This window comes from Podarcis bocagei, assembly GCF_964188305.1.
Source record: "Podarcis bocagei genome assembly, chromosome: 10".
NCBI classification, from domain to species: Eukaryota; Metazoa; Chordata; class Lepidosauria; order Squamata; family Lacertidae; genus Podarcis; species Podarcis bocagei.
Window position 1 is genome coordinate 49,861,586 of NC_138135.1, and position 17,782 is coordinate 49,879,367.

General features: G+C 43.7%; 1 protein-coding gene across 2 annotated transcripts in view; it reads right to left on the minus strand.

Moving 5' to 3' along the window:
• Window positions 1-17,782, minus strand: part of RASSF3 (Ras association domain family member 3) — a 55,957-nt gene that overhangs the window by 36,659 nt on the left and 1,516 nt on the right. The window contains exons 1-2 of one of the 2 annotated variants that reach the window (XM_081211823.1): window positions 12,519-12,600; window positions 9,055-9,164 (exon numbers count right to left, since the gene is read on the minus strand). In XM_081211823.1, coding sequence (XP_081067949.1) covers window positions 9,055-9,164; window positions 12,519-12,585 — 177 coding nt within the window. In that variant the 5' untranslated portion in view covers window positions 12,586-12,600. Of the gene's footprint in view, window positions 1-9,054; window positions 9,165-12,518; window positions 12,601-17,782 lie in introns of those variants that run through there. The other variant, XM_081211822.1, reaches the window with a different exon arrangement.

Sequence of the window (17,782 nt, forward strand, 5' to 3'; positions counted from 1 at the left end):
ATAGCCACTCTCTGTGTTTCAACATGCAGCACATGTTCTAAAAAGAGGAAGGAAACTCTTAGATGTGAAGGCTTTTAATTGTTTTCAGTGCAGATGGTTTGGATCAGAGCAAATCAAATCAACAAAGCTCAGGGTCAATGCCTGTAGCTTGAGAAGCATGTTAGTTAAGCTTGTTTACATTCTTCTGGGCTATCCTTTTCACCCATATTTTACTCCATTAACTTTGCAGAGGCTTGTCACAATCACAGCAGGTAGAACACAAACTGTGCACTACCAAAGCTACTTTGTTTTGAACTTCTGCTTCAGGATCTCTTCTGCTCATTACTATACAGTTGAAATAACCAAATTTAATGTCCGTGGGCCACATTCAGTTACCCTGGGACACGGGTAGTGCTGTGGTCTAAACCACTGAGCCTCTTGGGTTTGCCAGTCAGAAGGCTGCCGGTTCAAATCCCTGCGACGGAGTGAGCTCCCATTGCTCCGTCCCAGCTCCTGCCGACCTAGCAGTTCGAAAGCACACCACTACAAATAGATAAATAGGTACCGCTGTGGCGGAAAGGTAAACAGTGTTTCCGTGCACTCTGGCTTCCATCACAGTGTCCCGTTGTGCCAGAAGCGGCCACATGCTGGCCCCATGACCCAGAAAGCTGTCTGTGGACAAACGCTGGCTCCCTTGGCCTGAAAGCAAGATGAGCGTTCCACCCCATTGTCACCTTTGACTGGACTTAACCGTCCAGGGGTCCTTTACCTTTTACCTTACCCTGGTTCACTAGTGGGAGGCAGAACAAAAATTCACACTAGTGTAATGGGGCTTCCCCCCTCTTTCCACCCAATGCCTCCCCCAAATCAGCTTTGGAGAACCCCCAGAACAGCAGGGAAGGAGAGGGGAGATGGTTCTATCTGTCAAGTGGAAATACTTGCACTGACAGAACAATCTGAGTGTTGGACCAGGTCCTGCGAGAGCAGGGTTCAAATCCCCACTCAGCCATGAAGCTGACTGGGTGACGTTGGGCCATTTACCATCTCTTAGACTAACCTACCTCACAGGGGTGTTGTGAGGATGAAACAGAGAGAACCATGTACATCACCTTGAGATCCTTGGAAGATAAAGGTGGGATATACCGGTAAATGTAATAAATAATAAAATTAAAATGATGTTGGATTCCACCCTATCTACAGTACTGGTATTCCACCCAATATCCAAAGTGAGCTTGGCTAGGCTAACAATATGCTTAGAACTAGGTGTAGCTAGTCAGCTAGATGTTGTTGGTTTAGTCTAGGATTGCCACCTGACAGCCCGATGCATAATACTGAAATGTCCTCTTAACTTCCAGGGGCAGTGAAAAGTCCTAGGTCAATACTGAATTTCCTGTGAAGTGGGGAGAGGAATTTTTACCGTCCCTAAAATTTAACAGTCTGGATGGAGAACCACCTGGGAGACTTGTGCTACCTTAAGTTCCAACACAGAAGAAAGTCGGGGGGGTGTATTTGACATTATACCTCTATTTTTGAGGAATAACCCCCTGAAAGGCATGTGAAAAGTGACACATCTAGTTGTCTGGAAATTCCCTTCAGCAGCTGCGTCAAATGTTTGACACGCAATATTAAGCCAAGTAAGGGTTCAACTGCCTGAAGCCCTTAGCTTTGATTAAAGATCTTTCTTATAGTGGTTTCTGTTGGTTAACAGGGAAGTTGTTGCTACAAGCAGGTTTGTGTATTCACCTCCAGAGTTAATTCTACATCTGTAATTATGACACGGGATGCTGATCCTAAAACTCTTTCAGCAGCTGCCTTACTCGAGAGCTTCTCATAATTATATCACAAACCACATACAGAATAATCACAGTGATAACTGCACAAATAACAAAGGAAAGCATTGTCAATGTTGTGTATTTGATGCCTTCGACTATAGGCTTAGAGTAAGACATGCCACACCTTTTGGTTTTTTAAAATCTGGAGTCTGGACATTGGTGTTCTGCAAAACTAGGTGCTGAATCACACTGCATAACAGACAATCAAGCACCTGTGGCTCTCTGGCACACGTCCACTGTGTTTCCTCACATATATAGAGAGTTGCCTCACGCATTCACACTTTATGGCACAGGAAGGGAACCTGTGTCTCGTCATATGTTGTTGGGCTACAATTCGGATCATCACCTGACTACCACCTGTGCTGGCTGGGGCTGATAGCACAGTTGGTTAGAGCATGGTGCTGATAACACCAAGGTTGCAGGTTCGATCCTTGTATGGGATTCCTGCATTGCTGAACTTGATGATCCCTCAGTGTTATGTACTGAAGTTCTCACCCTGGGCCAGCAGGGGGATACTGTAGATAGTTATGCAAATGAAGGATCGAAAAGTGACGTTCAGTGATTGGATAGTTTTGTATGCAAATGAAGGATCGAAAAGTGACATTCAGTGATTGGATAGTTTTAGAACGTTGCAACAGTTACAATTGTTCTGTAGCTCTATATAAGCAGGCTGACTGAGCTCCTCAGTTTAGTTCTGTTCCAGCTTACAAAATAAAGAGCTGCTTTGGAGAAATTGCTGTGTTGTCTGCTATGTCAACCTGCAACTCAACACTCAGCGTCCCTTCCAACTTTTATTATATATACAGTGGTACCTCAGGATGCGAACAGGATCCGTTCCAGAGCCCCGTTCGCATCCTAAAGCGAACACAACCCGTGACTGCGCGTCTGCGCGTGCGCAGGTTGTGATTTACCGCTTCCGCACATGCGTGTGACGTCATTTTGACCGTCTGCGCATGTGCAAGCTGCGAAACCAGGAAGTAACACGTTCCGAAAGCGCTCAACCTGAAGCAACTTCAACCTGAGATATGACTGTACTATACATTTAGAGCAGTACCATACCACTTTAAATATCTGCATTTCCCCCCAAAGAATCCTGGGAACGGTGGTTTGTTAAGGAGCTGCAGATCTCCTAAAAACTATCGGCACACAATCTACAGCTTCCAGGATGCTCTGGAAGAAGCCCTAGCTGTGATATGACACTGCTTTGAATATATAATGCAGATGGGGCCAATGTCAAGAGGACCACAGCTTCGCCAGCCCTACTCTGTGTGGCTCAATGCATGTTGCTCACACAGCAAACACATCTATTATACAAACTATGAATAATCTCCAACATGGAACAGCCATACAAAGGTCCGAGAAGATTCTGTCATCGCACCACATTTAAGTTTAGTAATGCAAAGCAGTCTGCAAAAGAATAAATTTCCAAAACAAAATATGAGTAGGGCATTTTCATAAAAAGGGCAATTGGAGAAAGAGTGTCAGAGGGAGATAATTGCTGGAAGTAGCAGCCATAATGAACATGCCAGACCTAACTATAAAGAGCTGTTGCTAAAAACAGTTCCTTTCTTTGGCCAACCTTTGGGATTTGATAAACCCCAAAATGACAGCCATCTTGTGGTGGGAAACAATCACTGCCTGCAGAACAGATTTCAGGGACAATGAATCCGTGTATCTGATAGCAACTGGACTGGCCCATAGTCAGACATCTTGTGGTGGTAAGTGTTGGGAACGAGAGGGCTAATAACAAACATGTAAATCAAATGCTCAAAAACCGGAACCTAAATACAAGTAGCAATAATGATTAGACTGCATTACTATATGAAGTACATTACACATTTTAAAGTAAATGCCTAGTCCTTGAAAAACATTTCAGTGCCATTTGCACTCACCATCCAGAAGTAAGCAGAGTTATCAATTACTGAGAAATTAAACATAATACTGCAGCATGCTTTTGCTGTATTCCCCCCCCCCAGCACCTGCTAAAATCTTTTTTCTTTAGGCAAGGATACCCAGACATGTTATTTTATATGTACATTTGTTTTAAAACAGGTGCAAGGGTTAGGAAATATTTAAATATTAAAGCAGAATACTCAGGAAACAGACCTAGATTATGACGACAATTAAAAAGCATTTCTTTTAAATATCCCAGAAGGGATCAAGGGCCCCTTCAACCATTTCTCCATAGATAATCCTTGATTTAGAATTATTATTACCGTACTTGTTTGATTTAAATAGAAGAATGCATGTACAGTTGTACCTCGGAAGTTGAACGGAATCCGTTCCGGAAGTCCGTTCGACTTCCAAAATGTTTGGAAACCAAGGCGCGGCTTCTGATTGGCTGCAGGAAGCTCCTGCAGCCAATCAGAAGCCGCAGAACCCACGTTGGACATTCGGGTTCCAAAAAACGTTCACAAACCAGAACATTCACTTCCGGGTTTGTGGCACTCATGAGCCAAAATGTTCAACTCGCAAGGTGTTCGACTTATGAGGTACGACTGTAGTATTTACTCAGCAGCAATATTCAGTGGGCTTACTCTCAGGTAAGTGGACATAGGATTGCAGATTTATCTACATACTGAACGGGACACGCGTGGCTGTAGCTGGAGAGATTTTCTATTTATTTTTGAAGCGCAGTGGAGTAGTTAAGATTCTAGCAAGAACTGCAGACGTGTTAAGGGAAATGCAAGTGCAACACAGAGTGGGGAATTATCAGGAAACGTTCCTTTTGCACAAGCTGCTGTAACCTAACCTATTAGACTCTTTCCATAAAATGCTGACAATGGGATGGGCAGATGCCAACAATTCTTAAGGCTTCAATGGGGCATGGAGAGCCAAGCTCAACTTTCTCCAAATCGTCCAGGCCAGCTGTCAGCAAACCCATCCTTCTGGGTATGGAGAGGAAAGCAAGATCTGCTTTCAGAATGTTGGCTGTCAGCATGAGAGGAAAGCATCCATCTCCAAATTCTGGCTACAATAGATGTTTCGCTTAAGAGATGACATTTTTATTACCTATTAAAGCATTTATACCCTGCTTTTCAGTCCAGGGACCCTCATAGCGACTTACTTATTTCTAAATCATCCTAAGCTGTGGGGAAAAGTAGAACTGTATGTCCTTTTGGTTGCAAGAAAGAAGGAATTACGGTAACCTGGGCGGGGGGGGGGGAGAAAAATAGGTTTTCAAAGAACAACCAAATTTGAGATTGTAAAGTGAAGAAACAAAGTCGTATGAGGAGTATGTTTTGGGGTATGTTCTCAAAGCTACCAGCATGAGTTTGACCAAACAACAACAACAACAACAGTGAGGAATATCCAGACCTACTTCAGCACTATCTGTAAGAGCTCACATATACAGAGTTTTTTCTCCAAGCAAGTCAGCCCTAATACCTCCAAAAATGTATTATGAAAGAAAAAGGCATCTTCCATATTCCCACTCTAATGAATGATCAGCACCTGTTACAGTGGGTCAAAAAAAAAACAAACATTGGCAAACTTTCCCTAACGGGTTCCCAACAGCTGCTAAGCTGACAAGCACAGTATCCAAACAATGACCTCAGCACAGAGCAAAATGTTAATTTCCCACAAATCATACTTTTCAACAAGCAACATCTATCTATCTATCTATCTATCTATCTATCTATCCTAAGGTGCTCCTGCTCATTCCATGGGTGAAAATCATCTCTCCTACAGTGGTACCTCAGGTTACATACGCTTCAGGTTACACACTCCGCTAACCCAGAAATAGTGCTTCAGGTTAAGAACTTTGCTTCAGGATAAGAATAGAAATCGGGCTCTGGCGGCACGGCAGCAGCAGAAGGCCCCATTAGCTAAAGTGGTGCTTCAGGTTAAAAACAGTTTCAGGTTAAGAACGGACCTCTGGAACGAATTAAGCACTTAACCTGAGGTACCACTGTATTTATAATACTTTAAAGTGGATAATGCAAAAACACATGAACATTTCAAATGAGTCAAAATGTGGGTCCCTCGGCACATGTTCAGACTCCGGTCTTACTCTAAAATAGTTCATAAACACCAAAACCTTCTCAAGAAAACAGTTCTTTAGCATAGCTTCAACACATAAATCCTTGGTGATTATAAAGGCCCTCCACGTTTTCTGCAGGCGTATTCTCCAACATGTCCTTGACACAATAATAGTGCATCAGTTGTGGATTTATACTGGACTGGCCATACATACGTCATTCCATTCTATTAGTTGTTCCATGATGTTTCCCCAACATTACCTGCATTATTGTGGAATGAAACCTCACTGGAACATTTTTTGTGGTATGAAAGGATTTGGGTTTCAGCAAGAAGCTTGGGGACATACACTGACTAGAGAAATGAAGCAATATTCCTACCCCATAACTTTTGCAGGCACAAACAGTACAGAAAACTGGACCGTGATACCATCATGAGCACAAATAATCAAGAATGCAAAACGAAAAGGCTCTCTGGAGGTGTCCAGAATGGTGTCATCTTGTCTTTCATTGACAGCTGTTTGCTAATGAAATGCCCAGATTGTGTCCATTCTGAGTGTCCTAGAAAATGCATTTTATACAATGACGCTTTAGGTCTATCCATGATGGATGATCAGGAAGACACACCATTGTTCTTATGCTATGGTAATACCATACTGTCATGCCATCATTGCAGACGGTGTATAGTCACCTGAGTCCATTCTACAGAGGCACGAAAATTGCACCTGCCATGTCAAAACCTCTCACTGACTCTTCTAGGAAACCTGAGCCTTTTTTCAGCAGGGGATGAGCGTGGGTGCCTTTGAAATGTATATTCATGTGAAAGGAGGACTTTAGAAGGGTGGGTTTTGCAAAGGAAGAAGCAGCTGAAGGAGAGAACTATGCAATAAGCTATTTTAAGATGCACCAGGAAAGCTTATAATAGCCAGATACATTGTCTATACATACATAGACCATGTACAGAATATTAATATTATACATCTAAGGCCAAAAAAAGATGGATATCTTCATGGAACATATCATTGGTATTCTTCAGTTTCAATTACTCAGTGACACTACATATTTTAGCTGCAGTTTCATGCTAAATGATACATAATAAGAATGCATGACAAAAGTCTAAGAAGCTTTTCTTTAAAAAAAAATGCATTAGTAATTCCTTAGTGGCCTGGGTGGCACGTTTTAAGAAGACATTATTATTTGGTAAGTTAATAAGAAAGGCCTTCCATTTGTATGGCACAATTCACCCTAATTATTTGACAGCATTCCAGCTCTGCCCAAAGCCATGCCCATAAGTTTATTCCCAGCTGTTAATGGCTCTATTGAGTGCATACAAGCCAGAGCAGGGACAGAAGAGAGAGACGGCTTTCACCCGCCACAGAACAAGGCCAAACCACATGAAATGTAGCATTTGTGCATTGTGCACAGCTCACACCCTTTAGCATTTTCATGCGGGGGAAACCCCACACGTATTATAAATAAAACCTTTGAATGATGGTAGTGGGAAATTCGGAATGTAAATACAAGCTGAATTTATAATGAATTTAGGCAGCATAGCTCTAGGACTGTGCCACGCTTGTCTGGGGACCAATCATAGTTCATGCAATATTAGAAGTTCATCTGAACATTTTAGCACATTGATTTGCTTGGGTCTGCATGACAAGAAATAAAAACAACACATACCCCAGCATAAAACTCTGGAGATTTTGGGGCACCTAATGCTGCTCTAGTGACTGAAGGGAAGCAACTATGGCTTTTATGAGTAGCCTGCTTGGGAGATCATTAGAAGATATTTTTAATATATTAGAAAATTGTCCCAGGTTGGATACAAAATGAAAAGATGAATGGCTCTTGAGTTGAGACAATGTTGCAGTTGAGACAAGATCTATTTAAAAGTTTTTAAAAAGGATAACATATCTGTTGATTTGGGGAAATACAACTAATTGTGGTTACATAGTGGTTAAAGTGCTTATTTAACTTATATGCAGAATTCATCATGCGAAAGGCTGGGCTGGATTAATCCCTAGCCGGAATTAAGATTGCCCGAAGAAATATCAACAACCTCAGATATGCAGATGACACAATCTTGATGGCAGAAAGTGAGGAGGAATTAAAGAGCCTTTTATTGAGGGTGAAAGAGGAGAGCGCAAAATATGGTCTGAAGCTCAACATCAAAAAAACGAAGATCATGGCCACTGGTCCCATCACCTCCTGGCAAATAGAAGGGGAAGAAATGGAGGCAGTGAGAGATTTTACTTTCTTGGGCTCCATGATCACTGCAGATGGTGACAGCAGCCACGAAATTAAAAGACGCCTGCTTCTTGTGAGAAAAGCAATGACAAACCCAGACAGCATCTTAAAAAGTAGAGACATCACCTTGCCAACAAAGGTCTGTATAGTAAAAGCTATGGTTTTCCCAGTAGTGATGTATGGAAGTGAGAGCTGGACCATAAAGAAGGCTGATCGCCAAAGAATTGATGCTTTTGAATTATGGTGCTGGAGGAGACTCTTGAGAGTCCCATGGACTGCAAGAAGATCAAACCTCTCCACTCTTAAGGAAATCAGCCCTGAGTGCTCACTGGAAGGACAGATCGTGAAGCTGAGGCTCCAATACTTTGGCCACCTCATGAGAAGAGAAGACTCCCTGGAAAAGACCCTGATGTTGGGAAAGATGGCGGGCACAGGGAGAAGGGGTTGGATGAGGACGAGATGGTTGGATAGTGTTCTCGAAGCTACCAGCATGAGTTTGACCAAACTGCGGGAGGCAGTGGAAGACAGAAGTGCCTGGCATGCTCTGGTCCATGGGGTCACGAAGAGTCGGACACAACTAAACGACTAAACAACAACAAATGGTTAAATATTTTGAATTTGATATTTGAAAGTGTCTTGGGATTGTTGCAAAAAACAAAACAAAACACTGACGATTTGTCCTTTGTAGTTAGGTACAACTAGCAGAGTTTGAAAAATCACAAATGCACCTCTACCCTTCTGCGCAGGAAAATCAAATATGACTGGTAAGTTTCTAGCTTTCTCTTTATCAGCTGGGTCAAATTTTCTCTGTTCTCTGGGAAACAGATTGACTTCTGTCTGTGTTATATTTACCTTAAATGTTTTCTTTAAGGTATTAATGCCCAATTTGTTGACACATGATCATCTGTATTCACCTAAGAACACAACCTCTAAACCGTGGGTCCCTATGACTCCCTTACAGAAGCACTGTTTGATTTGAAGGCAGGTGCCCTTTATGATATGAGAATAAAATTCATTACCTGCCCATCATCAGTGTCATGTACGGAGCCGCATTCCATCAGTTTTCCATTCTGCGTATAGTCCAGATGTACCAAGTCTTGACAGTGAGAATGGCATGTGTATTTGCAATCTGAAACATAAAAGGCATGACTCAATTTAGATAACATATCAGTGCTGTTCATGTTGCTTTGAATTCATAGAATTGTCAAGATTCCTATCCTGAACAGCAGCCTGTGCTCTGATTCTGAAGAGTGAGGGGCAGTCAATTATGTTGGATCAGCTACACTGGACATAGAACAGCCTTAACCAGCCTAGGCCCCAGCATCATAATTAAGCCAGTGCCAAATCCTATTAGATTGGGGATCCTTGACCCAGAAACCTTTGCATTGGGTCTGCATCCTTAGAGTCCGCATCCCTTGAAGAACCAACTCTCTTCATGCTATGGACTCACAGCCTCATGTTGTCTGGTTAGCATATGTGATAAGTTTGGAGGGAGTAGTCTAAGATGAGGAGGAATTTTCGGCTCCAAGCCAGAGACCTGCCCCTTTAAGGCCTTCTGCTCCTCAAGGAAGAGGCATAGAACTGGTTCTGGAGGCATAAAAGTATTTAGTCCAGTCCTAGACTGTGTGGGAGCACTTAGCTCACTTGGAGCTTTCTATGGTGCTGCAAGGGCCAGTCTACCTTGCACCCCATGGTCCTCTTGCTAAGGTCAGGATAGGACAATAATGCAACCTTGTGATTACAGTTACTGTAGTTTTACAAAATTTTGGGGTCTTGCCAGAGGCTTGTGCCTGTAAATAAATTGTTGTGGGGGGGGGGGGACCCAGGCACCATTCTTGCAAGCAACGTGTCAGTTACCAATATAAGTTTTCTTGTGATCTGAAGTTGCTGGGAGGGAATAGGAACAATAAAGGTAAGCTAGAGGCAGCCTTGAAGGTTTCAAGGCATTTTGTAAGGAAAATATATAGAGCTTTGTGGCATGTACATTTGGCTCAATGGAACTGGACTGTTTTAAATATTATGGCAAGAAGGATATAGACTAGGCCACAACCAAACTGAAACTCCCAGTCATGTGGAAACTGAAAATCATGCTGAGGCTGCCCAACCTGAGGAAAAGAAAAGCCCTTTAGGACAGTGACTTTTTGAAGCAGTAGAAATACACCAGCCTATACATGTGGTCTTCACTGTTGCCTGGGGCAGAGCAAGATCCCAAACACTGTAATGATAGCTGGAGATTGTGAATAACCATTGTTAGGCATCCCATTTATTTTGTACTTGTCAGGGAACTGCCAGAGGCAAGAGATAGAAGGGCAGTTGTGTTACAGTGAGCCTCTGAAAATCTTGCGAAGCAGTTCCTCTTCCAGCAAGGAGGAAAGCCCCACCTCCAGTGGAGAAGAGGTGCAAGGACCAGAGGATGCTAGGAAGAGCCTTAACACCTGAGCAAGCCGGAGAGGAAGGAGGCACGCCCTTGCTGTCGCCCATCATGCACAGTAGTTTGAGGCGCAGGGAGGGGCGAAAAAGGCTGGGGGTGACAAAACTTTTATGTTGGGGGAGGTACAAAACAGACCACTCCCGGATTCTGCTAGCGATTGAGCCAGACATGAACTTATGGCGCTTTTCACTGTAAATAGTTTGCACCAAAATAAAGCCTGTAAAAGACAGGTCAGAGTCCTGCCTGGTTACTCTCGAGCAACCGCAACAGCACCTGACAGTACTAATTTATTTTTATCATTGAGCTGACACATTTTGGGAAGTCAAATTAAAAAGCTGTGATTTGGTTAAACAATATGCAAAGGCAGGGTGGCTAATCACATTAGGAAACTAGTGATGCTATGGCTGTTTTTATTCTCACCATCAATCTCAATCTGAGTATCTTTGAAGTTGTTCACATAAGAGGCTAATAATTTCTTTCTACTAAAGAGCACTGTGCCTTTTGGGGCAGGGAATGAGGTACTGATAATCATATACAGTGGTACCTCGGGTTAAGTACTTAATTCGTTCCGGAGGTCCGTTCTTAAGCTGAAACTGTTCTTAACCTGAAGCACCACTTTAGCTAATGGGGCCTCCTGCTGCTGCCGCACTGCCAGAGCATGATTTCTGTTCTCATCCTGAAGCAAAGTTCTTAACCTGAAGCACTATTTCTGGGTCAGCAGAGTGTGTAACCTGAAGCGTATGTAACCTGAGGTACCACTGTATTGATAAAAGGTCTGTGGGCGCCAGTACAAAATGGCTGCCAGGGGCAGCAAAAATAGCAATGCCAATACTCCTTATGACTGTTGTCATAAAAAACACCCTAGAAACACAACTTAAACAAACAAAAACCCAACTTGTATATGTCCAATTTGTGCTTTGTATTTGAAGTTTCAGTAGTTGTCTTCCACTGTGTTTACTGGCAAATTTTCTCTGTCAAACAAATTCACACCAGTGATGGAAATCTTAGATACAGGTAGGCCACAAAAATGGCTACGACAGACTGGAAAAGTTCTACCATATGCCTCTGAATCAAATAAGGGCCAAACCACATGTTACATTGTGTGGTATTGTTTGCTACTATTTATTTCCATTATAAATAGCAAGTGGGGAGCCATCAGGGTTGAACTGGGAGCTACATTAAGAGCGGTTGCAGTCCCAATAACCCCCACCCCACCCTCAGCTGCTGCTTGGCCTGGCAGTTGCAGCTGGGCCCTGAGAGTGGGAACAATGCACAGTTAGTGATGCATTCCCATTTGTTAGGAGCTTGAGCAAGTCTACAGTGTTTTTGCCAGGATAAGGAAAGGCAGCAAAGTGTATTTGATGAAGCTATAAGAAGGCAGAGAGTGAACAAAATAGACATTGCAGGACCTACGTTGTATAGGCCTGTACTAGAACCACAGAGACCATAAAGCTGAGAAAAAGATAGCTGTGTGTGAAAGCCTTTAAAGAATTATTCTGCCCACTCCTAGAGTACTTATCAATCTAATACAAAAATTATTTGCTTCTGAAAACAAGCTTTGTCCAGTCTTAATTTCTCATTGTTCTTTTCCTGATAACATCTGAAAGATGCTGATCTGGAGGGTAGCACAGGCTCATGCTGGTGTCACTAAAATTTTACCAAATATTTATAAAGACATTCTGATCAGATTAAAGTTTTCCCTCGGCAATTCAGCTGGTGCTGCACATAACAAATCAGTTCGCTATTTATTTACAGTATTGGCTTGTTTCTAAAAACACATCTGAAAAATACATAAGAAATAGATACAAAACAATATTTTAAGCTTTCCATTTTCAAACGATGAAGGGCTGCATGACAAAACATTACTTTCGATTCTGCCCTAGGGCAAATTAAATTTGTCTTCTTTATATATATATAAAAATTAGAATCCAAGGAGAACTAGCATAACGCTTACAGCTGAAAAACATACAAATTACTTGTGGTCATGGTAGTTCCTTATAATCTGCCTGCAGCAACAGTGTGATTCTTTCACTGCGTTAAGTTGCCACCTACCTGCTCTCTGCTTTTTCTTCACCTCAAGCTTGATTTTGCTGGATAGTTTGTATATGGCTGTTCCCATCACAGAGCATCTACAAGGCTGCGTAGGCAAGCAGATTAACAGATGCTCTACAAGCAGACGCAGATAATTGAGCTGTGCTGGATCTCATAAAACAACCAGGCTGCTGCTGCTCAAGAGAAGTTTCCATATTCTGCCAGACTTATTTTTCAGCCCTACACGCTGAAACCTTGATTTGAATTAGCTGATTTGACTTCCAAATAAACATTTGTAAATGGAGGCTAAAGTCTGCACAGAACCAAAACAGGGATAAGCACGTCGGATTTGGTATGGGCAGTGCCCCTTTCTTATATCTCTCTTGAATAAATTTTCATTTGAAGCCATGTTATATCTGCCGCTCCGCTAGACAACTCTGTGCCCCAACAATCATGAAGTGCGGATGGAAGGCTTTGCCACCTTCACAAAACATGTGACTGGTGCTGTAATTTCTGGCTAGGCTTGTCACTGGTTGGAGCAGGCAAAAGGGGTGCCTAGATTCAGTCACATATTTCACAATCAATCATATTCGGCAATGCAGGCAGTTTGGTAGTGTGAGTATGGTGCCAATGACCTACACACACTGACCCTTTGTGAGTGACCCTCAAACCATCATCTTGCATGCCCAGGATCCAATCTAGAAGGATGATCAACGCACCTGTATTTGAAATGTGCAGTCTGAACTTCTGCACATTTACTCAGAAGCAATTCACACTGATGTCAGTAAGATTTATTTACACACACATACACACATATGCATGCATTGGTTGCAGCCTTACAATGCAACCCTATACATGCTTAATCAGAAGTAAGGCCCACTGTTTCAATGGGGCAAATTTTTAGGCAAGTGAAGATAGCACTGCAGCCTTGAATGGGATTTGTCTCTCAAGAAAACTCGGAGATGACGAAATTGAGAATCGCAAAAGAATCTATTATGCCAGCTTTCAGTTTCTACAGTATAGGAATGCCTTCAGATTCAGATGCGAACATTTTTTTCTGGTTAGAAAAAGTAAAGTGAGATTATAATATTCCATTGGGAAAAATGTATTTGCATATGAATGCATACAGTTTTGTATTTGGGGGGGGGATTTTTAAATATCGATTTAGAATACAGAATGTCTCTTTAGGATCTGGATTCTAGAATATCTCATCTTTTTAATGATTTGAAATTTACCTGTGATAAACTGGCAGGACAACGGGGAGGAGGAGGAGGAAGAGTATCCCTGTGTGCGGTGGAGCCGGGACTGGGACACACAGGGACACAAGCTGGGAATGGGGAAGGAGAGGTTGGTGTAGGAAGTACTCACAGGTGATGGAGGATGACAAGGAGATGGTGCACAGGAACCAGAGCAGCAGGACCCGTCACCAGAGCCAGAGGGGCCCCTATCTCCACAAACATGGCATGCTCTGAGGCGTAGGGAGCAGTGGGACAGAAGCTTTAGGAGGCTGGGGCAGGCAAGGGCCCACAACCCAGCTCCCTAGCTGGCCACTAGCTCTGGGAGGAGCTGGAGTAGACTCAGGACAGGTGAGGGATACTGAGGTCCAGCACCGAGGGCCTTCTGGCAGTTCCCTCACTGCGAGAAGCCAAGTTAAAGGGAACCAGGCTGAGGGCCTTCTCGGTAGTGGCACCTGCCCTGTGGAACGCCCTCCCAGCAGATGTCAACGAGAACAACAACTACCAGGCTTTTAGAAGACATCTGAAGGCAGCCCTGTTTCGGGAAGCTTTTAATGTTTGATGTATTATAGTATTTTAACATTCTTTTGGAAGCTGCCCAGAGTGGCTGGGGAAGCCCAGCCAGATGGGCGGGGTATAAATAAATAAATTATTATTATTATTATTATTATTATTATTATTATTATTATTATTATTATCAAGCCCAGATGCTGCAATCTGCATGCAAAGTACTAAAAGGAAGCAGAGATGAGGTGCTGTGTCTGCTCAACTGCCCATGTTGATGGACCTCAGCTTGGATGCTCCCAGACGGCTATGGACTGTGCTTTGGACTTTGGATATGTGGATTGACCCTGGACTGGGGACTTGACAAACTGACTTGCCGCCAGGTAGGCCAGGGCTTGATGACATTACCTAATAATATTGTCTGATACAGTTTTTGCCTACATAATCTCTACCACCCCTGTTTTTAACATCTCTTACTCCATGATGGGCTCCTTTACAAGCTGCAGAATAACTAATGATGATTATGATGATTGTAACAACAGCAACAATAACATGCTATGTTACCAGTAGGATATTCCAGTAGCAATGGGGAAAACCTTTCAAATTTGCTATGTGGAGTTTTATCCCAGTACAGTTGTGTCACTGACTTATTCCATAGCTGCAGACACCTCCCTTTTCTATGTCTTTAGGGGAGTGAAACACAGAAAATGTCCAGTAAATAAAACTAATGAATCTTGCAAGTATATAATTTCTTGATAGGGAGCAGGGGATAAGATTGGAAAACAGGAATCAGTAGACTGCTGTTTACCCCCCTCTAAGAGTGAGCTGGTGAAATAGAGCCTTATATCACTTACATTTTCTATCACAAATTCAATAACATTTATGCATCTTGCCTGAAGTCGAAAGCATTGAACAGGCCATTTTGTAAATGGGAGTTGCCAAATTAAGGCAGAATTCTCATTGCTCCATATTTCCCTGTATGTGCTTGAATCAGACTTGTGGTGAAGTTATGGTCAAATAGGTTTTGAAAGCTTGGCACATTTTGGATTGTCTCAGATATCACTCTGCTGTGGGTTTTAGTATATTTATTTCAGTGATTATTTACTGACCCCTAGTGCTGAGTGTACAGCATCACAACAACAAAGCAGCTTAATTCTGCTTGCTTAATTCTGTTTATTAAAATGGGTCTGAAGCACGTCTTAGACTGGCTATCGGATTTAACAGGTTTGCTAAAAGAGTTTCTTTCCCATGTGACTCTTAGGAGATATAAAGCCCCAATGGTTTCTGTGAAACCTGCAGTATTCCTGTAAACAAAATAAGTTGCAAGGGCAAACACAGACACACAATAGTGATTAAAACGTCCAGGTTCAGAACTGTCAGCCAGCCCCAAACCTGAGTCCTCTGACACTATATCTCTAGATAGCAAAACAGGGAAAGGGCTCAGAGCTGGGAAAGAAAAAGAGGGTGCACGTTCCCCCCCTCTCCTCAATATCTCCCTGCCCTCCAGAGACCTGAACAGCACTTCAAGGCTTGCAGCTATCTGGAGACCTGGAACAATAATATCCATTGGATGGGGGAAGACACTATAACATTGCAGGTCCCACTTGCATTGACTGTGTTCAGAGCAACAAACAGAAAAGCTAGGTAGATAAATACTGCATCGGCGCAGTCTTGGAAAAATGTTCATGTCTGCTTAGGAAGAGAACCACACACTGAAGGTAGCCTCGCACTTTGACACTTCAGATTTTCTCTCTGAAAGGTGGCAATTAACGCATTTCTAGTTGGGTTTCTGGATGTGGGTGGCGCTGTGGGTTAAACCACAGAGCCTAGGACTTGCCAATCAGAAGGTCGGCGGTTCGAATCCCTGCAACGGGGTGAGCTCCCGTTGCTCGGTCCCTGCTCCTGCCAACCTAGCAGTTCGAAAGCACGTCAAAGTGCAAGTAGATAAATAGGTACCGCTCTGGCGGGAAGGTAAACGGCATTTCCATGCGCTGCTCTGGTTCACCAGAAGCGGCTTAATCATGCTGGCCACATGACCCGGAAGCTGTATGCCGGCTCCCTCGGCCAATAAAGCGAGATGAGCGCCGCAACCCCAGAGTCAGCCACGACCTGGACCTAATGGTCAGGGGTCCCTTTACCTTTACCTAGTTGGGTTTCTTAGTGGAAAAGAGCTCTGGGACTGCGCCACAGTGGTGTGTTTTGCAGAAGCACTGTCAGAAATGGATGTTGTCTCATTGGCCACTGTGAGAACAGGACACTGGACCGGGTGAGCCATGGGCCGGAGCCATGAGGCTCCACCTCCATCATCCTGCCTGGATACTGATGCAGTGGCGTAGCGTGGGTTGTCAGCATCCGGGGCAAGGCAAGTAATTTGCGCCCCCTAACCCGTGGATTTTAGCAGGGGGCAGAGAGCTGCGAGTGCGAGCGCGCCCCCCCCCAGATGTTGCGCCCGGTGCGGCCAGCCCCCCTGCACCCCCACGCTACGCCACTGTACTGATGCCCAGCTCTGAGGGCCTCCCCTCACTGTGAGATGTGAAGTTACAGGGAATCAGGCAGAGAGCCTTCACGATAGTGACACCTGCCCTGTGGAACGCCCTCCCAACAGATGTCAAAGAGATAACTATTTGACTTTTAGAAGACATCTGAGGTCAGCCCTGTTCAGGGAATTTTTTACTGCGATTTTAATATTTTGTTGGGAGCCACCTAGAGTGGTTGGGGCAACCCAGTCAGAATAACAACAACAACAAGTTAGGGCATGGTATAATACTTCATACATGCAGTGCCATTTCATAGTGGGAGAAATTGCTTGACACTGTGGGCAAGAGGGGAGAAGATGTGAATCCAGTAAATTCTTAAACTCTGGTGACAAACAACTTGGTTTTTCCATTTCATCAGAATCAGGAGAGGCGGAGAAAGTGTTGGACCACTGTCTGGAAGAAGTGATGGGCTGGACAGGAGCCAAGACACTGAGGCTGAATCCAGATAAAATGGAGGTGCTGTGAATGGGCTGTTCCCATGTCCAGGAATTAGGGGGGGGGCTGTTCTGGAAGAGGTTGCTGAAGGAATAGGTTTGTAGTTTGGGAGTAGTCCTGGATTCTAACTTGTCACTGGAATCTTAAGCTGCTTTTGTGGCTAGGAATATTTTGCCATTCCTGGACTGGGATAGTCTGGCCTCAGTTGTCTGTGCTCTGGTGACCTCCTGCCTGGATTGCTGCAGTGTGATCTCCCTGGGGCTGCCCTTTAAGATGGTCCAGAGGCTGTAGCTAGCACACAGCTGCTAGACAGATAAGTGGATCAGCCTGATAGAAGCATGTATCACTGGTCCGGAAAGCACTGCAGTGGCTGCCAGGGAGCTACCACAAATGAAAGTGTTATTACTAGCATGCAAAGCCTAAAATGGCATGAGACCCTAAAAGAGTGCCTTCCCCAATACCAACCATCTCAGGCTCTACGATTGCCATGGGAGGCCCTGTTGGTGCTACTGCTGGTGGTGTCCCTTCGTTGGCATTGACCCAAGACAGGGCCTTCTTGGTGGCTGCTCCCCAT